The sequence below is a fragment of the Tiliqua scincoides genome, chromosome 1, assembly GCF_035046505.1.
Source record: "Tiliqua scincoides isolate rTilSci1 chromosome 1, rTilSci1.hap2, whole genome shotgun sequence".
NCBI classification, from domain to species: domain Eukaryota; kingdom Metazoa; phylum Chordata; class Lepidosauria; order Squamata; family Scincidae; genus Tiliqua; species Tiliqua scincoides.
The window spans coordinates 62,934,461-62,960,445 of NC_089821.1; the positions used below are offsets into that span (position 1 = coordinate 62,934,461).

General features: G+C 45.5%; 1 protein-coding gene and 1 pseudogene across 1 annotated transcript; one reads left to right on the top strand and one right to left on the bottom strand.

Moving 5' to 3' along the window:
- Positions 1-306: 306 nt before the first annotated feature.
- On the bottom strand, positions 307-24,162 carry LOC136656418 (bestrophin-1-like). Its single transcript, XM_066633031.1, has 9 exons — positions 24,011-24,162; positions 20,157-20,251; positions 18,147-18,380; positions 12,513-12,667; positions 10,035-10,112; positions 4,888-5,040; positions 4,255-4,335; positions 2,945-3,096; positions 307-1,519 (listed from the first exon to the last, which is right to left on the bottom strand). Exons 1-9 carry the CDS (start codon positions 24,160-24,162, stop codon positions 307-309), a joined length of 2,313 nt encoding a protein of 770 aa, XP_066489128.1.
- LOC136637865 (5S ribosomal RNA) lies at positions 6,758-6,878 on the top strand (annotated as a pseudogene).
- Positions 24,163-25,985: the final 1,823 nt, after the last annotated feature.

Here is a 25,985-nt window from a genome sequence, read left to right on the forward strand (position 1 = left end):
TACTTTCAAATGATAAAACAGAGAAGTCTTAAATGCTAACATCCATTACTGGAATCTTCTTAGTCTAGTGAGACTGAAGTACTGTACTGTACCATGAATTTTTCTTACAGGCCTGTTGACAGAAGAGACATGGGTGTAGCCATGAAATGAGCTCTTTACCTTACAGGGTTGGGCTTCTTGCAGTTTATCGGATGCAATTCTGGTGTCTCTTTGGCAAATGATATCCACAGACTGAGCACCAATGAAGCTTGGTAAAAAATGAATCATCACACATCCAAATGGAAAGCATCAGGGAGACTGTTCCATTTAGTCGTCCCTGTCTACCTTTCCTTCATCAGCTACACTCTCGCTGGTTTCCATGATCACTTCCATTAGTCCTACAAAATCCCCCTCTGCTAGAGAGATGCCAGAGTCATTGGGTGAAGAACTGGGGGCCTTTCTCTGATCCTTGGTATGATAAGCATTGGTGACTCCACTTCCTGTGTCTCTGGCACCCCCAGAAGCTGATGCAGAACCCTGCTCAGGGATTCCAGGAGTGTCCTCTGAGCTAGGGCCAAGAGCAATGTTTGTTTTGCTCAGGCGGGATCTCTCGAGTACTGGAGAAGTCAAGGGTGTGAATGAAAAGAAGCTTGGGCCATTGCTGCTGGGGGTCCTGAGGCTGTGGGTGTGAAGGGAGCTGGCATGGTCTGGATTTGGAGTTGTTGTGTTATCTGGAGTCTGCCAGGGGTGCCTGTGGCTTTTCTGAGCATTCAAACTCTTGACATTAGCCTGCTTTACAGAATCTGGGGAGTCGCCAAAGAAAGGAAACTTTGGACTTATTGAGTCGGTGGAGGACAGAGCCATGGGGCTTCCAAGAGGAGCAGCCTCCTTCAATCTGTCAGTCACAGTATTTGCCTCCTCTTCAACGGTGACAGCCAGTGAGTCTGGGGCTTGGCCTTTTTCTGTTGGCCAAACAAATGTTTCTCTGGCTCCTGAACCAAGAGAAGTGTCACTTCTGTCTATATCACTCATTCTACAAGGTGACTGGCTGGTTGAATTGTCCCGCAAAGAAGCAGGATAGGCAGCAATACCGGAGAGAGCAGGAGGCTTCTTACGGCCTTGACGCCTGGAGGGAAAGATCATGGGGATGGAACTAATGGGTGTTTGTGGAGCGCTGTAGAAGCCGGGCCTCTCGCAGAAGGGCGTTGATGTGAAGGCGTCAAATTCTCTCAGTTTGCTGGCAGCTTTATCCCACTGATCCTGGGAGCCAAGTCCTGGGGAGGAGTAATCCCCCCTTTGTTGGTTAATGCTGGTGGGGCTCGCAGGTTTCCCAACATCTGGGTAGACATAATAAGGAGAAGGAGGCACGTTTTCGTTCCTCCGACGCATCAGGTTCATTCTTGATGTTGACCTGGCAAAACTGGGGGACTGGACACTCAAGAAGCGGCTTATGTGCCCCAGCAGTGGGGTGGAGTGGTTTGCCTCCTCATTCTCTTTAATCTGTTCCAGGGGCTGGAACTCCATCTCTTCTTTCTGCATGCTGCAAAAAAGGAACAGGCAGTTGCATACAGGGAACAAAGAGAATCAAAATACAGAATGCCTCTCAGCTTATATCCGCTCACTCTGGTCAATGCTGCTGCCAGGCTTTGGGGGCCCTACTGCAACAACCTCAGTGGTTGCCTCCCTCCCTCAGTGGGCTCACCTCCTCCTCTAGGCTGCTGTTGTTGCTGCTACCTGCCTGCTCATCAGTGAGAAAACCAGTGGACAAGTTGGGGTGGTGGCAGCTGCTCCTCCTCCACACCAACATTATTGCTCACTTGCTCTTCCTGCTGAACCAATGAGATGGCAGGTGGCAGTGAAGAGAAAGAACAGCAGAAAGACCCTTGATGGGAGGCTTTGCAGGGGGAATGGTCTTGACAGGTGCCCGACAATGCCAATCCTTCATATCAACTCTTACTCTGGTGTCCAGTAGCAATTATTCAGTGTATGAATGGCAGTGTAGTATAGTGGTTAGAGTATTGATTAGGACCACAGAGACCCAGCTTCAAACCCCATCTTAGAAATTAAGCTCCCCATGTGATCTTGGCCAGTCACTCCCTCTCTGCCCAACCTGCCTCACGTAGGGCTATTGTGATGATAAAACAGGAGTAGGTAGAATCATACATGCTTCCCTGAGCTCCTCAGAGGAATGATAGGGTAAAAATAAAAAAAAATGCTACAACAAGGCTCTGCATGCTTAAAATGAAGAATCAAAATTCCTGTCCCAGGAACATGTGAAGTCTTTGGCAAGTTGGATCTCTTCAGACATGTCTGAGAGCTCCTTCCTGTTTATTCAGACACCTCAGGGATGATAAGACTGAGGTGTGTACCAAGTACAACTTATTTGACAGCACCCACTTGATTACCTTGGGCAGAACTGCTGCTCACTTCATTGCCTTCACACCGTACAGTGAGTACCGCAGCGTTTAACAAGAAGGGTGGGGTTTGCCAACACATCACAAACAATGTGGATGTATGAGGATTGGATGGCTGAGGTTATGCCAGGAGCTATAATAACAGCTAGAAAGCATCACAGTGAGTCAAAGCAAATGGAAAGTTTTGGTAGATGTTGATCTACAAAGAATGGCATGAGATTTGGAGTAAATGTTGATTTTTCCTATTTGCTTTTCCTATTTGAGTCTTTTGTCCTCATAAAGACTAAGGGTCCAGTCCTATCCAACTTTCCAGCACTGGTGAAGACACAATGCAGCCCCAAGGTAAGGGAACAAATGTTCCCATACTTGAGGAGGACTCTGTGACTGCATCCCCACCACAGGATGCAGTGCACGCCCCAGTGGCATGGCTGCACTGGCACTGGAAAATTGGATAGGGTTTATGGCGAGACATTTATGGAGGAAAGAGATTCCATAATCAAGTTCATGAGATGCATTTCCCATGTCAAGAAAGGGAAGGATGTGTCACTTGCCTGATATCAAATGTTGAGCCAAGAAAAGATGACCGCTTATATTCTGCAGTTGCTGCTGTATAGGGTGGTTGTGGATCGGATTCGTTCCAATATGGATCCTTCTGCAGAGTGGGCATGTCTTGATGCATTTCATCCACAGCCATAAGGGAGACCTGCCAAGAGACACCCACACATATGAAAGGCAATGGGGTAAAAACAGAATGAGGATGAATCAAACACCATGACAATCTTGCTCTTATTTTTCTATTTCTAAATAATTTAGGAAAAGTTGAAAGACTACAAAGTGTGGTTTGTTTATGCCAATAACTGAATATGCTAAAGAGCTTGTGATAATGGACTTAGTGGCAGACCTCCCTGGTCCCACGCCCCTGGGCAAAGGCCAGTGATGGCGCCCCTTGCAGGATGCCGCCACCCCACATGTGCAAATCTGCCCCCCCCCAATTACCAGGAATGCACAGAGCCTTATGCAACTCCAGGATGCATCAGGGAAGCCTCCTTAAGTTTCCCCAACGCTTTAAACTGTGCTTCCAGCAAACTGGAAGCACAATTTCCGACCACATTGGGAGCCTCAGTGAGGCTTCCACACAGTCCTAGAGGTGCACAAGGCTCTGCCCCTTTCATCCAATGGCAGGTCTGCCACTGAGTTAACTGGGGATTGTGGCTTGTTGGTTGCTTGATAATCCCCTCCTTTTTTGTAGTCCTAGATGGGAAATATATGGGTTTATGGTGGGTCATAAATTGTTCAGGTCTGCCTAGAAAAGGAGGAATGCTCTTTGATGCACAGAAAGCACTGAGCAGCATGGACTCATGAATGACAAGGGAATCATCAAAGTGCAAGAAGCACAGCATGAGTGAATGCTCAGGGAGAAGTGAGCATGGGAGGCCTGTTTGGACTTTCCAACATTTAGAAATGATCTTGATCTAAAAGGACATCGAAAGGTCACACACTGAAATAATGAAGTTATAAGCACAGCAGTTTTGACGATAATGGAGCAGCACACCGAGACAAATATCTGCCAGACTTGGGAGACTACTAATATGATATGAAATGTATATTTAGTGTCATGGTCTCAGTGAACACTGGATGATTCCTGAACTGCTGAGAGGGAAGGTGAAGTGTCATAGGTGTCCACTCCCAACTGAATTAAATTCTAATGTACATGTATTACTTCATAAAAAGGCACGTATTAAAAACATCTGAGAACTGCCACTGCCTGGGATGGCACAGAAGGGAAAATATAGCCACAAAGGAAGTGTGAGAAAGACTTTCTCTGAGTTCTGATGGCTGTATTGCCAGGCCTCCAACACACCTGTAGATTCCTGTCAATGAGCCAGTTGGTTTCAAAGTCATCATCATCCTCCCCAAATGGATTAATCAGCTGTTCAGCTACCTGTGAAATGAGAACAATGAAAGGATCACCAATAGAGGTTTTGGCTCATGGAATTCTCCTAAATCGGGTGTAGGTTGTTGGGAACAGATTCCAGGATTATACTGAAGGAACTATTCACTTGTGCAGTAAGTGGGACAAGAGGGTAAGATTGGCAGATCCAAGGATCTAGGTCTCTGTAGAGGAGTGAGACGCATATACTGTATTTGCTTGTTCTTTATAGTCTTACATCAACTGTTGCTCTTTTCAGCTTTTTATTTTTATTTTTTAAAAACTGGGCTGGTAATGGAGCCTGACCAGAATGGAGCTGGTATGAAAGACTACAGAGGTAGAAGTGATGGAAGGGAGATACAGCATCTTCTGCCCACTCTTTTAAATACTCTCTACACCCATGCTTCACACATGAATGGGTTGACCTATGTTTAATAATGTGGGTCTACCACCATCATGTGTAGTTTGGACCTCATTGGAAAACTTGGGTTGCCTCTGTATATTGCGTGCAATAACCTTGAAGTTAACTCTCCAGCCTGAAGACAGGCTTTCCTTTGGACTGACCTTTAGCCAACCAGCATAGAAGAAAAACTGTAGAAAAGTGAAGATGGGCACAAAGAGGTCCATCTCATGGCCAGGATATTCCTTTGCTGGGTCCAGGAACTGCCGGCCAACTAAGCAAGCCAGGAAGAAGCTGTACACAGCCACTGTGACCACCTTGGGAAAAGAGACACTGTTCAGATGAGAGACACATTCCCTTCTGTCTCGTTCAGGCATTGAGTTCTACAGTTCTGCTGATCTTCTAGTACTTCTACACTGCAAAAAGGAAACCCAAAGTCATAACCGTAAATGTTCCATGCACCCTGAGTCATTATTAATCTACTCTCTGGCTTAAGTGTTGGATGCTGTGAATCTCAGTTTTCATTATTTAATTACTGGGCAGCCCAATCCTAACTTGTGCTAAACTGGCAGGCCTAGTGGCTTGCACTGTATCCGGCCCAAGGTAGGTGCCAGCTGCAGAGCAATTTGGGATAGGGGGATTTTTTTCCCCTTACCCCTTGGAATGTCCTAGCAAGTCAACCCTATGGGGCTACTTGGATCTGTGCCAGCAATTTTGCTAGCACAAATCCAGCAGTCAATGTAATGCTGATTGGGTCAGAGATAGGGGTTAGGATTTGATCCCACCCTCCCTTCTGGGCCCAATCTACCTCTATTCTGCCCCCCGCCATCTTCTTCCACCACCACCACCACCTCACACTGGCTTGCCTTAGCCAACACCGTGTTCAGGGCTGGATCTGGCTCAGTGAGGCTGGCACACATCCTTGCACCATCACAGCCTGCTCTTAAAGAAGCACAAACATGCTTCATGGCATGTTTGCGACACTCCTGGTCCATTGTAGGTGGCCTGTGCTGGCCAAAATCAGAATCAGGATTGTGCTCTAAATTACTTATTATTTAAATATTTAAGGACCCACATAATCTGCCTGCAGTAGAAGGCAAGAAAAAGGAAAAGTAGAAGGCTTTCCTCGTGCAAGGAAAGCCAAAAGAAGGCAAGAAAAAGAAGAAGAAGTGGACCTTAGGAGTGGACCTCAGGAGTGGACCTTAGGAGTGGACCTTAGGTGGACCTTAGGAGTGGACCTTAGGAGTGGACCTCAACAAGTGGGAAACCCTGGCCTCTGAGCGGCCCGCTTGGAGGCAGGCTGTGCAGCATGGCCTTTCCCAGTTTGAAGAGACACTTGGCCAACAGACTGAGGCAAGGAGGCAAAGAAGGAAGGCCCGTAGCCAGGGAGACAGACCAGGGACAGACTGCACTTGTTCCCAGTGTGGAAGGGATTGTCACTCCCGAATCCGCCTTTTCAGCCACACTAGACGCTGTTCCAGAACCACCTTTCAGAGCGCGATACCATAGTCTTTCGAGACTGAAGGTTGCCAACAACAATGTAAGAAGGCAAGAGGACAAAGTAGGCTGTATGGTGCACAACCTAATGGAACAGCTTAGCTTCATCACAATATAGTATACATATTTATCATGAAACAGTACCTTAGGAAGCGATGCAGCTTGTAAATGGACAAGTTCTGGATTTCAGATTATAGCCCCCATTTTGAAACTGACCTGTTTTCATTTTTGGAAAGTGGCTAGTACATTGTATAGGTAACTGATAATAATAATAATAAAAATAGTACATCAACTGTCTTTAACAACAGGTAGCCTGCAGTTTAAGATGGACTAATGAATCCATTCTCTAAATTCTGTCCCCAGAGATGGTTATGTTGCTGCAAAGATTTCAGTAAGTCTATGCACCAGCTGAAATCTGACCCTACTGCCTATCCACTCCTAGTTCACTGTTACAAGCCAAATCAGACCGCACTCTGAAACACATCAGTGTGTGAGCGTGACTGCATGTGTGTGCACATGTGAGAAAGAATGTGCAAAGCATAGCGGCAACTGTTACCCTGCACATGCCTGATCTCATCTGATCTTGGAAGCTAAGCAGGTTTAGGCCTGGTTAGTACTTGGATGGGAGACTGCCTGGGAATACCAGGTGCTGTAGGCTTATCCCATAGTCTTTCGAGACTGAAGGTTGCCAACCATTCATATTTCTCTCTTATACATGCCAGCCAACATCCTACAACTTCCAAACAAGTTCCCATAGAAACAGATGCATTGTGTTTGTTTTTGACCTTCATCCACCTTCAATTCTAGTTTGCAGGAGACTCTGATCTGCCCAGGGTTCCAAATCTCTCATTAACCTTAATGGTCCACAGGGACAAGAATCCTCTTTCACTGCACAACACAGGCTGTTAGCAAAGTGCATTATCTAAGTAGTAGGATTGCATAAGACATAGGAGGAAGCTGGCATCATGAGATCCACCCTGAGACGGCAATTAGGGCGGTGGTGAACAGTTAACGTGCGTGTTGCTAAAGCAGATAACAGCTTTCCCTTCATTGGGAGTGCCAAGATGGTTCAGTTCACTAAATGCAGTGTTGTGTGTGCCAAAAACTGTGAAACACTATCCTTGGGGCTCAGGCAAAAGAAAGATTACACAGAAGGGACCAGCTTACAATTTTTGATATGTGCAAGGAGAATATCTCCTGGCAGACTGCCAGGAGATGTGCTAATGACTACTGGCTCCAACTCTGTTCCCAGATACAGATAGCAGCTGACACGGGCAACATCAATGGGATGTATGACGGTATCAAGCTGGCTCTAGGTCCAACAGAGAAGAAAACGGCCCCTCTGAAGTCTGCCACAGGTGAGGTCATCCAGGACCAGGCGCAGCAGATGGGAGGCTGGGTGTAGCACTACCCTGAGCTATATTCCCAAGAAAATGCAGTAACCGAGGAAGCACTGAACAACATCGAGTGCCTGCCTGTGTTGGACGAGCTTGACAGTGAACCAACCCTAGCAGAACTTCATGTGGCCCTGGATTCCCTCACCTCTGGCAAGGCACCTGGGAAAGACAGTATCCCTGCTGAAGTCCTAAAGTGCTGTAAAGATATCATTGCCACTGAGCTGCATGAAATCCTCTGTCTCTGCTAGAGAGAAGGTGGAGTACCACAGGACATGAGGGATGCAAACATCGTCATGCTGTACAAGAACAAAGGCGACAGGGTGACTGCAATAACTACCGTGGCATCTCTCTCCTTAGCGTTGTAGGAAAGCTGTTTGCCCGAGTTGCACTGAAGAGGCTCCAGGTACTTGCAGAGAGCATCTATCCAGAATCACAGTGTGGATTCCGAGCCACCACCGATATGGTATTCTCCTTTAGACAGCTGCAGGAGAAATGCAGAGAACAACAACAGCCACTCTTTATAGCCTTCATAGACCTCACGAAGGCTTTCAACCTGGTCAGTAGGGACGGCCTCTTCAAGATTCTCTCCAAGATTGGATGTCCACCCAGGCTCCTCAGCATCATCAAGTCTTTCCACGAGGACATGAAGGGCACTGTAGTCTTTGATGGCTCCACATCAGACCCCTTTGACATCCGAAGCGGAGTGAAGCAGGGCTGTGTTCTGGCGCTGACCTTGTTTGGGATTTTCTTGGCTGTCCTGCTGAAGCAGGCCTTTGGAACTGCAACAGAAGGCATCTATCTCCGGACCAGATCAGAAGGAAAGCTCTTCAACCTCTCCAGACTGAGAGCAAATCCAAAGTCCAGCTGAAATGTCTGTGTGACTTCCTCTTTGCTGACAATGCAGCTGTCACCACCCACTCTGCCAAAGATCTCCAGCAGCTCATGAACTGTTTTAGCAAGGCCTGCCAAGACTTTGGACTGACAATCAGCCTGAAGAAAACACAGGTCATGGTTCAGGATGTGGACTCACCCCCCTGCATTACAATCTCTGCGCATGAACTGGAGGTTGTCCATGACTTTGTGTACCTTGGTTCAACGATCTCCGACACTCTTTCTCTCAATACCGAGCTAAACAGATGCATCGGCAAAGCAGCCATCACGTTTTCCAGACTCGCAAAGAGAGTCTGGTCCAACAAGAAGCTGATGGAACATACCAAGATCCAGGTCTACAGAGCTTGCATCTTGAGTATACTTCTGAACTGCAGCAAGTCATGGACTCTTCACACACAACAGGAGAAGAAGCTGAACGCTTTCCACATGCGCTGCCTCTGACGCATCCTCAGTATCACCTGGTAGGACATAGGTCCAAACAACACAGTCTTGGAACAAGCTGGAATCCCCAGTGTGTATACACTGCTGAAACAGAGACGCCTGCGTTGGTTTGATCATGTCGTGAGAATGGGCGATGGTCGGATCCCAAAGGATCTCCTCTATGGAGAACTTATGCAGGGAAAGAGCCCTATGGGTAGACCACAGCTGCGCTACAAGGATATCTGCAAGAAGGATCTGAAAGCCTTAGGAATGAACCTCAACAGATGGGAAACCTTGGCCTCTGAGCATTCTGCTTGGAGGCAGGCTGTGGAGCATGGCCTTTCCCAGTTTGAAGAGACACTTTGCCAACAGACTGAGGCAAAGAGGCAAAGAAGGAAGGCCCATAGCCAGGGAGACAGGCCAGGGACAGACTGCACTTGCTCCCAGTGTGGAAGGGATTGTCACTCCCGAATCGGCCTTTTCAGCCACACTAGAAGCTGTGCCAGAACCACCATTCAGAGCGCGATACCATAGTCTTTCGAGACTGAAGGTTGCCAACAATATAAGGAGAATAAAATTATGCTCTGAGAAAATAAAGACCAGCTACTGTGAAGATTTCCTGTTTATGATTGGGGAGAGACTATTTGAAAGAAAATAAGGTTCAGGTGTGAAGGGTGCAAGGGAACATGTATGCAGCATATGTATTTGTAATTGTGCCAGGGAAGTTGATATGGGTTTATGTGTAGGTACTTACCAGTACTTTGGGTGTAAGCCAAAGCAGGTTACGTGTGTTTAAACCTGTTGAACCTGAATGCTCATTTTGTACTTTGCTAGTTTTAGTTGGCCCTAAATAAAGCATTACCCAACTTTAGATTGTGGATTTTTCTTCTAATGGGACAAAATGGTCACCTACGATTTTGCTGAAACCACTGACATCAGTGACAGTTCAAATGTTTAACTGTGAGCTAGCATCCCAATAATTCTATTTTCAATTGGTCAAAATTTAAATTAAATTTCTCTGGATTGCACCCTTTATCTGTTCCCAAGCATCATTCTGGAAGGATAAAATAATTTTGCTGCCTGTCATACCAGAATCCATTCCTCACCTGTGTGTAGACCAATGGAATGCTGATCCAGTCATACCCATAGAGTCGCCCACACTGACTGCGCAATGTGTTCATTTCCTAGTGGAAAGAAAAACAACTAGTGACAGAGAAACTATTCCCTGGAGAATCCCTGCTTCTTTTTACTATATAATTACGTGTGCTAATAGCTACTTTTGATCCTGTTTCACAAATGGGCTCCAGTTATACTATATCTGCCTCACTCAGCTATATCAAACCAAGAATTTCATGCATTCAGAATACATGCTGTACAGCATCAAATGTGGAATCTAGCACAAAAACGGGCTTCCAACATCTCTATAAATCATCATGCTGGACAAAAGTTTGAAAATGTGTAGGGGGTTCCAAACACTAACGGGTGAAGGTTCAAGTGGTCAAACGTTCACCCCCCCTCCCATTTCACTGAGAGCATATGAAATGGGCTCCGTTTTTGCTAAAAATTTGGGAGTTGGCATAGCATAATGACTGAGAGACCAAGCTGCAAATCAAGAAGCCTTTAGCCATGCTCTCGTCTTGTCATAAACTCACTAGTGTTAGGGAAGTGACTGTGTCTCTCAACCTCAGCCCACCCATCCCCCAACCCAGTACAGGGACAGGAGGCCCATTTATGTGTCTTTATAGGACCAGCGTGCTCATGGGTCCTTTTTCCTTCCTCTGACTGTGCTTCTCATTTGCTGCTTTTGATAAAGGCTAAGGGTTCATTTTCTCTCTCCCTCCCTCTCCCCCTCCTTCTCTCTGTGGGCTCCTATGGTTCCTCCTGTGTGACCCTTGAAGAATGTTATGGACCTACTTAATCCTGCTTTCTCCTTTTTGTTTTGATCTGTCTGCCTCGGCATGAGTCCAAAAATGAGGGGAGCAGGGGAGGCCCTGAAACAGAGCCCAAAAATTACCATTGCATGTAGCCAAACCAAAATGCGCTGAGCTGTATGCGGTGGGTGGGGGGAGGTGGCAGATTGAGATACTTCGGAGAGGAAAAAGAAAATATTTTCCCAGAGCAGGAAAATAAGCCTCCCCCACAACAATGGGGGGACTCTTTAGCTGGTACAAATCCATGGAGATAAGGGGACGCATGTCGGCTGCTCCTGGAGGGGATAGCATCCAGCGAAAGTCACCTGCTTTAAGCGCTATCCCCTCCTGCCTCCTACGCACATGCCACCCTTCCTCTGTTCCATCTCCCACTCTGCTCCACCCTCCCTCCGCCCTGTTCTGCCCTCTCCACTGACATACCTGAGTCAGTGGGTTTTCCTTGCCCTGCCACCTTACACAGGACTACTCCAACCTCTTCGGAGGCATTTGGAAGAGGATGGTTTCATGAACTGCCAGAGGCCATTTGCAAAAGCCATAAAGCAGCTACCAATCCTGGAACAGGATCCAGCAGCAGTAGACCCAACAGGACTAGGCTGTCTGTGTCTGTGCTCAGTGATGAACTGGATGTGGGCAAACAAGCTGAAGCTTATGAGCCACCAAAATTCTAAAAGTTTGAAAGGTGATTATTACCAGCATATTCTAGGTCATGCCTCATTATCCACTGAATTGACATCCACTGATTTGATTCACCACTGATACTGGGGTCCACCTTTAAATAACTTGTAACAAGGAAAAAAGCAACAAAATTCAATTTTGTACCTTCGTGCTGTTGAACTGCACTGGTTGCAAGCTTCTCAGGGTTAAAGATAGCTTTAAGGACCCATTTCCGGGTTTCTTGCTCCTCTATTGTCATCCCAGAATGCATCAGTATAGACACTATACTAAGTTCAGTCATAATTTCATTCCATTAGATTCCATTATTCACCCCAACTAGTGGCTGAATGCAGTATGATACCTATACCAATGCATTCTGGGGTGACAATGGAGGAGCAAGAAACAGACCTGGAAGTGGGTCTTTAAAGCTATTTTTCTACTGACATGGTATCCACTGATTTTTTTTTATCCACTAAGGGTTCCGAAATGGAACCCCAGTGGACAGCGAGGCATGACCTATATTTTTTCATTGCTGGTTCAAGAAGTCAGTTTTCAATCTTGGATTGAGGAGTCCCACCAAAACACTGTTTGAGAACTCCTCTGTGTTCGTTCTTTCCATGCCCTTTTTCCTACCCACCAGGGCTCCATCAATGGGATTTCAAGCTTGTCTTTTTTTTTGTTGGAATAAGATTTCAAGGTCTCATTCGCTTCTCACAATGGCTTAAATCAGTTCTCTGTTTTTACTACTGTATATTTCCTTTACCTGGTGTGATGACAGCCTTGAATCTGGAGTCTGAATGGGGAGAATCACAAGCCCTGTATCTCTTTGGATCTGCACCTACCTACATGCCAGTGTTCTGCCTGGCTCTAAGCTCCCCATCATTGTATTCTACACTTGCATGACATATAGCAAGGCTTTTGCCTCTGTCCTGGCTGGAGAAATGCCAGATGCTGTTCATGAAATTTCCGTGCAACCCCATTTCTGTGTCCAGAACTCACATTCAAGATGCCTTGGAGTAGTACACTGTCACGGATTCGGCCATCATTACGTGCCTTTACTGCAAGGTTTGAGAACCACACGCAGGGGATCCAGAACTTGTTATGGGGGGAGTTCAGGCTGTCAAACTTCTTGTGTTCTTCTGGAGTCATCAGGCCTGCTCAGAAGAGAAGAGAGGAAGGGCCGTTTACAGGATTCTTACAGAATGTGTGAGAACAGCAGCACAAAGAAATGCCTATACTGTACATAAATACAGTATATGTCCCTAGGCAAACTTGTTAGTTTGCCATCTGCTGAGCCTGATGCTTCTTCTCAACTAAAGTTCCAACAGCAGCACTCCTGTTGATGACTGTATTGATCCTGCTGTAGAAGAAGACAGAGCTCTGCTCCCCCTTGGCTCTTCCCTGGGGACATCTCCATCCTCTCCCTTTCTCTCTCTTCGTCCTTGCTCGCTCCTCCCTGCTGACTCCACCCCCTTTATACTAGGTCCCTTCTAGGATGTACTTTTGGGCAATGGAACTGAATAACTGACAGGATACAGACATATCTGCCTGAAGTACTGCGAATAGGACTCTGGGGCTCCAGGTAAGTGAATAGCAAAGCACACGCAGAACGTGCAAAAGATCCCAGCCAAATCCAATCCCTGTCAGCAGGGGATTTTGACTCTCAGGTAGCAAGGATGGGAGGCTCATAGCCTGTCACCCTGGAGGGCCAGTGAAGCCAGCAGAAGTAGATGGACCAGTGACCTTTGACTCAACTTCATACACTAGTCATACAATGCTAAAATAGGATGTTTTGATTCCTTGATCCTAAACATTTAACGGCAGTCTTTTTTTCCACTGCAATGTTCCATTGCAATGTTATCCTTCTATTGCCTTGGCACACTGACAGAGCACTTCGGGCCCAGTCGTATCCCACTTTCCAGTGCTGATGAAGCTACAGTGTGGCCCTGAAGTAAGGGAACAAACATTCCCTTGCCTTGAGGAGCCCTCCGTGACTGCACCCCTACCACACGATGCAGTGCACACCCCTTGGCACAGCTGCATCAGTGTTGGAAAGTTGGATAGGATTGAGCCCTTAGTTGTTGCAGCATATCTTAAGACTGAACCATTTGATGCCCAGACATCTGCTAGCCAGATATTTGGCCTGCCCTTAGGTAAACCCGTGCATATGCATATTGGCTAGGGGAGCTACTAGACTGACAACTTTACAGCTGTTTGCTCAAAAGTAAGTTCACCTGAATTCAATCGGACTTCCTAGTATAGGTGCTTAGGATTCCAGCTTTAAGAGATCTCTAAAGCCATTTCTGCCCAACACTGCATATACACAACAGGGATGAAGTGTGTACACTTGTGGGCTGGCAAAAATGAGTTAATCTTTGTGTGTGGTGTCCCATTCCCCCCCCCCACCTGATTACCTCCTAGGAGCAAAATAATGTTCAGGAGACCCTCTTTTTGATTTACGATGACTGTTTTTTTCCCCCAAGACTAAGTGCCCACACCATATAATTATAGAGACCTCCAGGTACAGGTAATTATTTGGTGAACCACAGAATGCTATGAAGAGTGAAGATGTGTTGACAAGGTCAGGGCTTACTTAAGCTTCCCAACCCAAAATGACCATCTCTTGCTATCAAGAATAAGAACATAAGAAGAGCCCTGCTGGATTAGGCCCAGGGCCCATCTAGTCCATCTCAGCCCACCAGATGCTTCAGGGAGCACACAAGACCACAAGATACTTGCATCTCGCTGCCACTCTCACAAACCCCAACAAAGACACTGCACTTGGGTTTAACTTGGGCCACTTTATTAAACACAGGTGACCAATTTTTAATGCATGAAACCTACTGAACGCACCTTCCTTCCCTTGCCAGTCTGGGGTAGGAGAAAAAGCTGCCATCCACAGCCAATTCGGATGACAGAAAAAAATTCCTACCCAGCCTTCATGATGAGTAACCAGCTAATCTCAGATTGTACATACCCATCATGACTTGTAGCCTGTGATGGAGTTTTCCTTCAGAAACCTGTCCGATCCCCTTTTAAAGGCATCTAGGCCAGATGCCACCACCATGTCCTGAGGCAAGGAGGTTCACAGACTAATTACATGCTAGGTAAAGAAATATTTTCTTTTGTCTGTTCTGACTCTCACAACACTCAAATTTAGTAGATGCCCCGTAATTCTGGTGTCATGTGAGAAGGAAAAGAGTATCCCTCTATCCATCCCCTGCATAATTTTGTATGTCTCAGTCATTTCCCCCCCCCCCCAGGTCCCTCTTTTCTAGACTGAAGAGCCTCCAACATTGTAGCCTTTCCTCATTAGGGAGGTGCCCCAGCCCAGTAATCATTTTGGTTGCTATTTCTGCACCTTTTCTAGTTCCACTATGACCTTTTAAAGATGTGAGAACCAGAACTGCACATAATACTCCAAGTGTGGCTGTACCATTGATATGTTCCATGGCATTATAATATTAGCTGTTTTATTCATAATCCCTTTTCAATGATCCCTAGCATGGAATGGGCATCTCATCCCTGCACTGAAACCAAAATCATTCTCTTCTTGTTTGATGTATTTCGTTCATCTAGGAAAAGTGTGATGGTCACATCATGTCCTCATAGACTCACATTCTCATTGCCCCAAACAAAGTGAGCTGTAATTTATGACAGCTGATCCCCCAGAAATTATGCTTTAAAGTGATACAGCATTCCGCTGCTGCTTCTGGTTGTTGTTTTAAATAACAGGTTAAGGAAGAAGGCAGTCAATTCCCCCATCCCCAGCAGAGAATTAAAGGTGAATCTTGCAGCCTTCCCTCTTTGTTTGTGGTAAACAGGTTGTTCAGGATTTTGTATCAACAAAAAAGGAACACATCAAACTGCTTGCAGCCTTCTTAGAATTACTGTATTGTCTTACTTCTATGCAATTTGATTTTTTTGTATTGGACTTCAGAGGAAGGAAATGAACAGGAGATCAAGTGACCTGCAACTCAGTCCAACTTATTGTTGAACAGCCCAAGCCCATGCTTGTCTACTCAGAAGTAAGTCCCATTATAATAAATGGGGCTTATTTCCAGATAAATATGCATAGGCTTGCAGCCTTTTTTTTTTTTTTGAATGGCTGAATACTTTCCCTAGGGTGGCTTGCCTAGTACCTACTTCAATGGCTTTTCTGTATCTGTAGGGTTACCAGATACAAAGGGGGACAGAGTGCCTCTACCTTTAACCATTGTATATAAGAGGGAATTTGGGCAAGTGCAGCTCAACATGGAAGGGTTTAAAAAGTTGCACCTGCCCAAATTCCCTCTTCTATGCAATGGTTAAAGGTAGAGGCACTCTGTCCCCCTTTGTATCTGGTAACCCTAAGTAGTGGGCAAAAACCTTTGTTTTTTTTTCAAGGTCTTTTACCAGTATTTTTGTTACTTCTGATTTTATGCTGAAATGAATTTGCTATTTTATTAATTTTTAAATTGTTATATGTTATGTTACTGTTTTGTCATGTTTTGTTGATTTTTATTGCATTTTTTGTTAGCCACCTGGAGAAAATGTGTACTGGAGGGCGCAATATAAATGTATTTATATATTAACAATGAAATTTAATTTGGTTACAGATCTCTCTATTACCAGCTGCTATCCTTTATTTACCAGCTGCTGTCCTTTATTTCACCCAGGGCCACCCACCACAAAAGATTCTAGTGATCTGAAAACTAAATTTGATCATCTCACAAAGAGAGAAAGAAAAGAAAAAGAAATGCAGAAAGTAGAGTGTGAAATGGCCACTAGATAGTGCCACAGTAGTACAGCATTGAGGAAAGGCATTTCTTTCTCTAGTTGGAACGCATGTTAGATAGGATCTGTTTATTCAAGCAGCGTTTCTCAAACTTTTTAGCCCAGGAACCACTTTTTAGAATGACAATCTGTCAGGACTCATTGGAAGTGATGACATTAACCTGAAAGTGATGTCATGGCAGTAAGTGACAACATCAAGCACGAAAATTTTTTAACAATCCTAGGCTGCAATCCTATTCACATTTACCCAGGAGTAAGCCCCATTGCCTATCATTGTTAAAAGCATATACATTGTAGCCTGTTAAAAGTACAGATCTCCCCAAATGCAGTCACATACCATGTTGACATCAAGTCTAATATACTAAAAATAAAATATTGAAATGAATAGGACCCCAACTGAAACTGGCTCGTGACCCACCTATAGGGTCCCAACCCACAGTTTGAGAAACAGTGTATTAAAGTATGGAAGCTGCCTGAAACTTATCTAGGAGATACCAAATAGTGGCAAAGTTTGGGTTGGTGGAAGGCCTGCATAAAATGCCTGCTTACCTCCTATGGGCCAGCTGGAAGACAAGCAAGGCAGCCACCTCCCAGACAGTGTCTTTGGGCATGTATCCAAACCTCTGCTGAGAAGCCATAAGTGACAGGTAGTATTGTTCTAGCCAAGTTGTGCAGATTTATGGAGCTATGGTGATTATGATTACCTGCACAGTTCTTTGGAAACAGTGAGATGAGAAGAGACCCAACCCAGGGAACAGCAGCTCTGTGGTGAATGCTGCCTTCTTCCACCTTGTGCTGTATAGCAGAAGTCACTCACTACGTGAGCACAGCTCACCACATACTGAATTTTCCTGCCTGCAATCATATGGGTATAGGAGACTGCCTTAGACCAAGTCAGATCATTAGTCTATCTAGCTCAGGATTGTCTATACTGACCAGAAGTGGTTCTGTGGGTTTCAGACTGTGGTCTTTCCCCTGGAGGTGGTAGGAATGGAAGCTAGGATTTTCAGCAGGTAAAGCATTTGCTCTACTGAGCTACAACTGATCTGCATAAATGATGGTTGTCAGTGGGCATGGGAAAACTCATTACATGATGGACAGAGAACCTTGAATAAAAGTCGCACATAAAGGGTGGGAAATTGTTTATTATACCCATTGGTGTTGTATAATAATAATAAAATAAAACTTTATTTTTATCCCGCCCTTCTCCCTAACGGGACCCAGGGCGGCTGGTAGCTGCTCTTGCCCGTACATGTGGAGGCACTTACGCTGCACAGTTAGAGGCAGGTAAGAGTGAGGACATGTGTGGGGACATGTGGGGACCCTCCACTGTATGGATCTGGAAGGCTGCCCTGTTTAAAGGAAAACAGCATTGCCACTGGGGCACGGAAAGCAGATTTTCCTGACAAAGCTGCAAAGGTCTTTGAATGATACTTTTGTAATGATGTGTGAATTTTTTTTCTGCCCGCAGAAGTGAATGCTGACAGAGCCTAAAGAGACTAAGCATTTGATGAACTTCTTTTCTAAAAAAGGATTTAGTGCAGATCTGCATAATTTGTGACCCACCAAGCAGAACCCACCCTGTGTGTGTGTGTTTGTGTGTGAGTGAGTGAGAGAGGCATCTGGCAGGCTACAATACATGACTCAGCTTGGTGGATCCCAAGTTGTACAGATCTGGTGGTGCGTCTTATAGGGTGGCCAGTTGCAACATAACAATGATAACTGGCCCGCGTGGCCAAAAGGCTTCATAGCTTTTCCTCCTCCCCCGCTTTTGGTTTTTCAGCAAGCTTTGAGGTTCCCGTGGGGATTTTCATTTGTAACATTCAGGAGTGTGTCCATTTCGCAGCTGGCTTGTACCTGCTGTCACGACATGGTCTATGCTGGGAAATCGCTTGAAAACGGCAGTGCTGACCGAGCGCAGGATCAGCACGCTCAGGAGATTGATGTAGCGTATCAGCGTGCGCCTCAGGAGGCGCCCGTATTCGTCCTTCCCATCCACGCTACTTGAGACCAAGTTCATGATGCGATCGGGCCATGGGATGCTCTCGTACTGTCCCCACCAGCGAGTCACCACCAAGGTAACATAAAAGCCTAGAATGGCAGAGAGAGTTAGTCATAAGGAGGCCCAAGAGGAAAGGCCTGTCTGTTACCTTGGCATGCATGTTTCTTACCTTTTTTTTTTTTAACTGCCCTGTTCATATTTCAGAGGTCAATGCACCATTTTGGGTGAAGGCCCTGAGAGCTATTGTTAAAAATTTCACCTTTACTTGAACAGAATTTGGCAGCAGGTAGTAGGAGCAAGGATGGAGCAGTAAAGTAACTGTGATTTAATGTCCCCCCCCCCCCCCAAGCAACTACAGCCACCAAAAGTTCTGGCCAACAACTGTTTCAGTTTTTGAGTTTTCACAGAGTACAGTATTGTGAAAGTGTATGACCAAGGGTGTCAAACTTGTTTCACACAGTGGGCCAAACAGCATTCAGGATGCCTACTGAGGGCTGGAAATGATGTCATTAAACAGTAAGTGATATCATTGAGCAGATGATGACCAGAAGTGCTTTTTTTCTCACTTAGTTATTCATTAGCTAGAAATAACAGAATAGAAAATCTGCAAATCTTAATCATATTTTCAAGATTTGGGAGAGCCCAGTTATCACGCAGGCTGCCCTTTCAGCAGTGACACTTCAGCACAGCTCAGCAGCTGAGAGCCATAAGGCTGGATAAAGAGCTTCTGTGGGCTGCATCCAGCCCAGCCACCCCTGGGCCTTTTGTTGACTCCCCCTGGTCTATACATTTGTAGATTTTCCTGGAGAATCACAAAGGATAGAAAAAACGTCCTTTAGAAGGAAGAGAGCTAAGATTCTGTGAAAACTCAATTATTTCTCTGATTCTAGGTGGACAATAGTAGGCAAAATATGCTCCATTCCCTGTCAGTAGTATCTGGCCATAAGAGATATTTAATTCTTAGGCCTTCTGACTTTTCTGTAAGAGAGATCTTTGCCCTTCTCTCATGCTGTGATATCCTATCATAACAGGCATCACTGTTCCTCATAGTCTTCTCAGCCAGAAGTAGGGAGATTTTAATAAAACCTTACATAAAAAAATCTGTTTACAAGAATAGTAAAAGGCCACTTGTGGGTGCTTCTGGTCTGTCTCTCACAAAACATATCTTCATGGGTATTTCCTTGTATTGCATTTTAAATGAACAATAGGAAATATTTCGTGAGCCTTCAGAGTTATGCTTAAATATCAAGTTCAGTTGTTGTGAGGCACAAAACAATGCAGTGGAGGCTGCCTCAAAGACTTCATGTCATGAGCTGAAAGAATACAGGCAGCATGACTAAGCTCTTAGCAAGAAGCACAACACATTTCACGTCAACTTATATTAAGCGCTTTGTGGACTTTTTGACTACTTGGAGATGGAAAGAGAATGACCTATAAAGGAACTGTTAGAGGATGTATTAAATTGTATACAGTCTGATTCTATCGTTGTTAGTAGTTTACCTTTTGTTTTCCCATGCTCTGTATAATACTGTGTATATTATGAACCCTTTGAAGGACCAGCCATCCTTTCTAGTTTAAAATGAAATTGCTATAATCTGCCTTGAGCCAACAGAACTTAATGTGCTATTATGAAGCCTGGACTTATTAGGGAGAGTGAAACAGATTTTGGGTGTCGTTAAAGAGCAGCAAACAATCCATTATTTAATATATGACTATATTTTTACTACAGAGAAAGGTGGGGCACCATTTTAGACTTTCTGCCTGAGGTATTGACATCTTTTGGTTTGGTCCTTGCTACAAATGTAGTAAATAAAATAAACTGAGGTCAAGTCTCGCCCTTACCTTTTTTTTTTGGTATCCCTTACCTAGCACAAACGAAACGGGGATCAGTTCGGCATAGTTATTGCAGTAAAGGGCCAGCTTCTCAAACATCAGTCTTTGGCTTTCACTCAGAATCAACCTGGAATGGAAACACAGAGGGGAGAGGACAGTCTCAGGTATTTCTCATTGATGGGAACTAAAAAAAAAAATACTAATTACCTGAAGCCAACCCAGTTCTAAGGGCCCTTTTGCACAATCAGGTGGTCTTGTCAGTTTGTAAACATACTTATTCCCATTTTTCAACTGCAGAACACATCTTCTGTCAATGTAGCAGTTTGTTGTGCAAATATCTTTTCTGATCACTGAAATCTTTTTAAATGCCTGTCACCTGAGGCCAGCCCGGTGGCCAGGAGTTCCCTGGGAGCAAGGATCTCCTCTAGAGTCGAGGCCTACTCAGGCCTACTCAAGTGTCATCAGGACTGGGGGCCCTTGCAGAACACCTACCTGGGAGTAGGGACAAGGAACAGCTGGGAACAGGCAGACACGTGGTCAGGAGGGTTGGACTCATAAGGAGCCTGCTCCTCTTCAGAGGGGTGGAAGGCCGGAGTCAAGCCAGAGGGGAAAAGTCTCCCCTGTCTGAGGGGAAAGAGAGAGGCCTCCAGAGGGAAGGGGCTGGGGTCTGCTCTAGAGAGAGGAGGCTGGGGTAGGGACCTGCCTGACCCAGGACCTGCCTGGACCCAGAGGGCGTATCCTGGAGAGACTGGGTTTTTGAGCTGGGTGCTTGCTGCCAACTATACCCTGGGGTGGCTAACTGACTGGGGATCCTGCGCAGAGGTACCATGGGCCCTCCCAAGGCCAGCCAGCCTGACCCTGGCCAGCAGGGTTGTGGCCCTCCAGAACCTGGACTCTGGGCCAAGAGACCCTGGCCAGGAAGCTTGGGCTGGAACTGCCAAGGAGCCGGAAGGGCCAGGTCCTGAGCTGATCAGACGACGATGGCATAAATCAGCATAGAGTGCGGTGGGCCGTGCAGTAACGGTCCACATGAATGTAAAATGGCTGACGCAGTTAAACTGCCTGTGTAGAGCTACCATACCTACTTCCTGTCCTTTAATTCACCGCTGACCACTGCTTATTGACCAGGTAAGCCCCTCACACTCGGTAACAACCCCAGGGAAGGGGCCTCCTCCCGCCATGGACGTTACAATGCCATATTTACTCCAGAAAGCACATTCATTGGTTGTTGAGTGTGGAATGTTGCTGCACACAGACATCTATCAAAAACTATTTGTGATGTCAGTTGCTTCGAAAGCCCCTCTTGAAGGTTGAGGAACCCTCATGAGCAGCTTTTGAGAGGTGAGAGGAACTACTCTTAGGAGGCAAAGGGAACTGTCGACCCCCCATATGCATTCACAATTGCCTTTCATTCACACAGTGGGTGAATGCCATCTAACACTGCTCATCGTGAACTAAGATTGAGAGTTCTCAATCTTAGGGTATGCTGAGGTTACTCTCAGCATCTCTCTCCTCTGATTCACCCCCAATTTAGCCTATTTTGGAGCAGAAGGAAATGTACTCACTTCCACTACTCACTTTTCCCCCACACATTTTATTTGTAGAACAGTTCTGATATGGTCAAATCTATCATTTAAAATATGCACTTTTTTGCTACTTGTGCTTAGAGACAGGGATAGGGCGCTTCACAGGGAATAGGTTTTCCAAATCTGACTCAAGTTATTCCTGATGATGTAAGGTTCTTTTCAGTATGAAATTTATTGTTATTATTATTGTTGTTATTATTACTTATATGCTACTTTTCAACAAAAGTAGTTCACAAGCAATTTACATGTAAGTCAATAAATGGTTCCCTGTCCTCAAAGAGCTCACAATCTAAAAAAAATAAAAAAATACAGAAGATACCCCAGCAACAGTTACTAGAAAATACCCCATGCAGGGGCAAAGAGAGACAATTGCTCTTCCCCTGCTAAATATGAGCACCAGAGGCGTAGCTAGGTCATTTGACACCCAGGGCCCATAAATTTTTGTCACCCCATACAACTTAATTAATTATTCACATTTTTATACCACCCTTCCTCTAAGCAGCTCAGGGTGGTGTACATGGTTCCTCCCCTTATTCTATCCTCACAACAACCCTGTGAGGTAGGTGAGACTGAGAGATAGTAATAGTCATGACATGTAATTAATAATAATGGCCTAAAAATAAATGCAGTGAATATTTCCCCACAAGCAATGGCTGAAATTCTGCATCAAATGGTATATATAACATGATGGTGTTATTCCTAAAAGCCACAATTTCCAGAGTTTTGGTCACTAGGGTGTCACCCAACCCCCCCTGGATGTCTCCTTGGCCTGTTTTGAGTTAAGGCAGTGGTTCTCAAACTTTTAACACTGGAACCGATTTTTTAGAATGACAATCTGTCCAGGACCCACTGAAAGTGATGTCATGACTGGAAGTGACATCATCAAGCAAAACAAAATAATTATAAATAATTAAATTAAAGAAAAACAGATAATTAAATAAGGGGAAGCCAGCCCTGTTCCACCAATGGAATTTTCTCTGTAGCCTGCCTCCAAGAACACCCCCTCCCCCCCACAAAAATATCAGTGAGATTTTCAGCCCTCCCAAGCGACCAGTTCAGTGTAAATTCTTATATTTCAAGCATAGCACTATCAGGACCCACCTGGCTTTACAGGTCTAAAAACAAATAAAATGGACCTTACCAACTGAAGCTTCTGTTTTATTCTTTAGGGAGGGGAGGCTGCATCTGGAGCATTTGTTGAGCTCCACTTTCATCAGATTGGGACCATGCAGCTAGCTTTGCATTCTCCTTTGCCTGACTCAACCAGGAGCCAAGGCACGTTTGTTTACTCATAAGTAAACGCGACTTTGTGGCTTACTTTTTTCATAGGGCTCAATACACTCGCCTGCTTGGAGGGAGGGACTTCCTTTTTGGGTGTTTTTTTGGGGCTGCTTTCATTGGATAGGAACCATTCTGGTGTCATTGGATTCCTCTCAGCCTGCCCTTTCCGACGAACTATGGCAAGTTTGCCTACTTGCGAGTAAACATGCAATTATGGTTCAGTTTCATTTTCCATAGGGTTCCATGCATTTTTTTTGTTTTTTTGGCCATAACTTTTGATGGAATTGAGTTATTTCAATCCTGTTTTTTGCACTGCATTCAGCTGGAAATTCTGCATCCAACAGTACATGGCAAGATGGGGTTACTCCTAACCTTCGCGATGTTAGCAATGTTGGGGCATTTGTGGTGTGTCACCCCCAAGGGTGGTACCCAGGACAGACCGCCCCCTGCTAGCTACACCACTGATGAGTACACCACTTTAATATCACTTAAACCAAGGAATTCCTGTTAAAATCTCCAGGACTGCTTTCAGGAGGCATCTTGAGATCAATTCTGTTACCTTAAGATTCCATACCAGTCTTGGAGGGTTCACAACCCTAATGGTGAATCAAGCAGGACATGTTAGGATTAGGCGAGAGGCTGCAGGTTTTCTTCCTCATTCACTTCTGGCTGAATCTATTCATAGAAAAGTGGTTGTACAGTGCTGTAACTGCCAAGCAAGCCTATAGGGGCAAACTTCTGGGGAAAAAAAATTTACCCTCCCAACACTGCCATGGAGCTCTAGGTCCTACTGTCCTTGACTTAGGTGAATGTGGCCTGAGGCCTGCTAGCTGAGAGCTCGTAGCAGTGACTGGACTCAGTATAAGGCAACTTCCTGTGTTGGTGAGCTGCAATGCTCTTGTCCGTGTACTTGCAGAAGTACAGAACACTGGTGTCCACAATGTGCTTGGGTTGTGTTTCCCGTAGGCAGAAAGGCCCTAAAGAAATCCATCAGACCCAGGTACAGTGGGAAAGCTCACCTGTAGATGAGGCTGATGCTGAAGTAGAAAGAGATGAAGATTAGGAACTCGCAATAGAGCAGTTTGTAGATACTTCCTTTCCATCGGAGCAGGAGTTGTGAGAAGGTGCCCAAGCGTGCATCGGCGACACGGTACGTGTATGTCACGGTCATCACAAGGCCTGCTGGAAACAAACAGTAATGTGATGCTTCTGAGGAGGTAAAATTAGGGCTAACCTTGAAACAACCTTGATCATCGACAACTTGGACAACAGGACAAATCAGGCAAAACTGTAAGCAGTTTCTCTGATGGGGGGGGGACGTAGTCCAAAGAATCCATTCTTAACTAGCATGGAATGCTAACCTCTGGCCACTGCAAATGCAATTCCTTCCAGCCATTACTGTGCCACACTCTGTTTCATTGCCCCTTCCAGTCACCCACATCAAAGCCCAGCAGTCCAAAGCAAGCTTGTCATTGATGGCTCAGGACACTGCGGGAAAGGCCCCTTTGAGAATCAACATGCTCTCATGTTCCTATTAATGTATAAACCAGCGGTTTTCAACCACTGTGCGGCGGCACACTGGTGTGCCATGAGGCTGCCTCAGGGCCAAGGAGTTAGGCAGCAGTAGCAGCTGCTGCGCATGCGGGAGAAGTGGCTGCTTGGAGCCTCATGCAGCAGCAGGAGAAAAAGGGGCAGCCGCACAGGGGCTTGGACGCTCCTGCTGTTGCTGGTGCCTGCCCCGTGTGCTGATTGGGCAGGCAGCCAGAGGAGCCTGGAAGAGCTCCCAGCAGGTGGGAACGTGGAGAGAGTGAGAGCCAGACTGAAGGTGGAAGCAGGTAGGGAGCCAGAAGCAGCTGGCTGGAAAGGATCCTGGAGAGACCCTTTTCCTTGCCAGCAATGCCCCAAAGTGACCCTTGCTGCGTTGCCTCCCCTAGCAAGGCTTTGGCTTTTAGGGTATGGGCCACAATCCGATCCACACTTACCTAGGAGTAAGCCACATTGACTATAATGGAACTTACTTCTGAGTAGACTTAGAGGCTTGGTTGCACTCTTTCTTGAATACATGAGCAGGCAAGTGATGCTTTTCTTCCCCCCCACCTCCTCTCCTCCTGCACACACATCCCCATCATAATTGCAGTTAACCCCTCTTTCTGCCCCTCCCCTCCCTCTTCCCCACCTTCCAAAGTTCAAAACCAGTTGCCTCCCATTCTCTTTCTCTCTCCCCCCCCACCCCAGTGAATCCTGCACTTGTTTCAGCCACATCTCCTCACTGCCCCTCACCCCCCTTTCTCCAGTATACTCAGTCTCATCTCTCTTTGCCAGCACCTCCTGGCATATCAGAGCATATCAACTGATAGCAGTTTGAACAGACCTGCTTCAAAACATTGTTCTTCCTTTCCAGAAACCACATACACCTCCCTCTCCAAGCTTCTTGAGAATTTCTTTCATTGTCATTATCTAAGGCTGCAATCCTAACCACACTTTCCTGAGAGTAAACCCAATGCACAAAATAGGACTTACTTCTGAGTAGACCTGGTTAGGCTTGTGCCTTTAGTTATATTAAATAAATAAATTGTAACATAATAATGTAATTAAAAACTAGTAGTGTGCCTTGACAACTTTAGTGCCTTGTCAGTGTGCCGTGAGCTGAAAAAGGTTGAAAATGGCTGGTATAAACTATCTCCTGGGCAGCAGCCCAAACAAGAGTTAAAGTACTGCTTAATAAATTGTCTTTATTACATCTTGCCTATTTCTTTTCCCTTGCTCCATTTTTTTTAATTCCTTAGACTTTCCTTCTTCCATTGTCAGATTTACCTCTTTCTTCCCCCCCTCCCCAATCACCAGTGTTATGCTGCCTTCCTCTCTGCACACAAAACTTTCAGGTATCTGTTTTGTTTTCTTGTGTGTTCCATCCACAATAACAAAGGCCCAGGATTTATTTCACATTCTGGAATGAGTATTGTTTGTGACCAAGGAAAGATACCCCCTAGGAAA

What these genes read in the sequence shown, in the direction of transcription:
- LOC136656418 (XM_066633031.1), bottom strand. Translation starts at nt 24,162, where the DNA reads ATGACCGTGACATACACGTACCGTGTCGCCGATGCACGCTTGGGCACC. An exon ending in AGACCATGTCGTGACAGCAG is followed by an intron (nt 12,668 to 18,146) that starts GTACAAGCCAGC and finishes TCTTCTGAGCAG; the next exon opens with GCCTGATGACTCCAGAAGAA. An exon ending in TCATTGACAGGAATCTACAG is followed by an intron (nt 3,097 to 4,254) that starts GTGTGTTGGAGG and finishes GTCTCTTGGCAG; the next exon opens with GTCTCCCTTATGGCTGTGGA.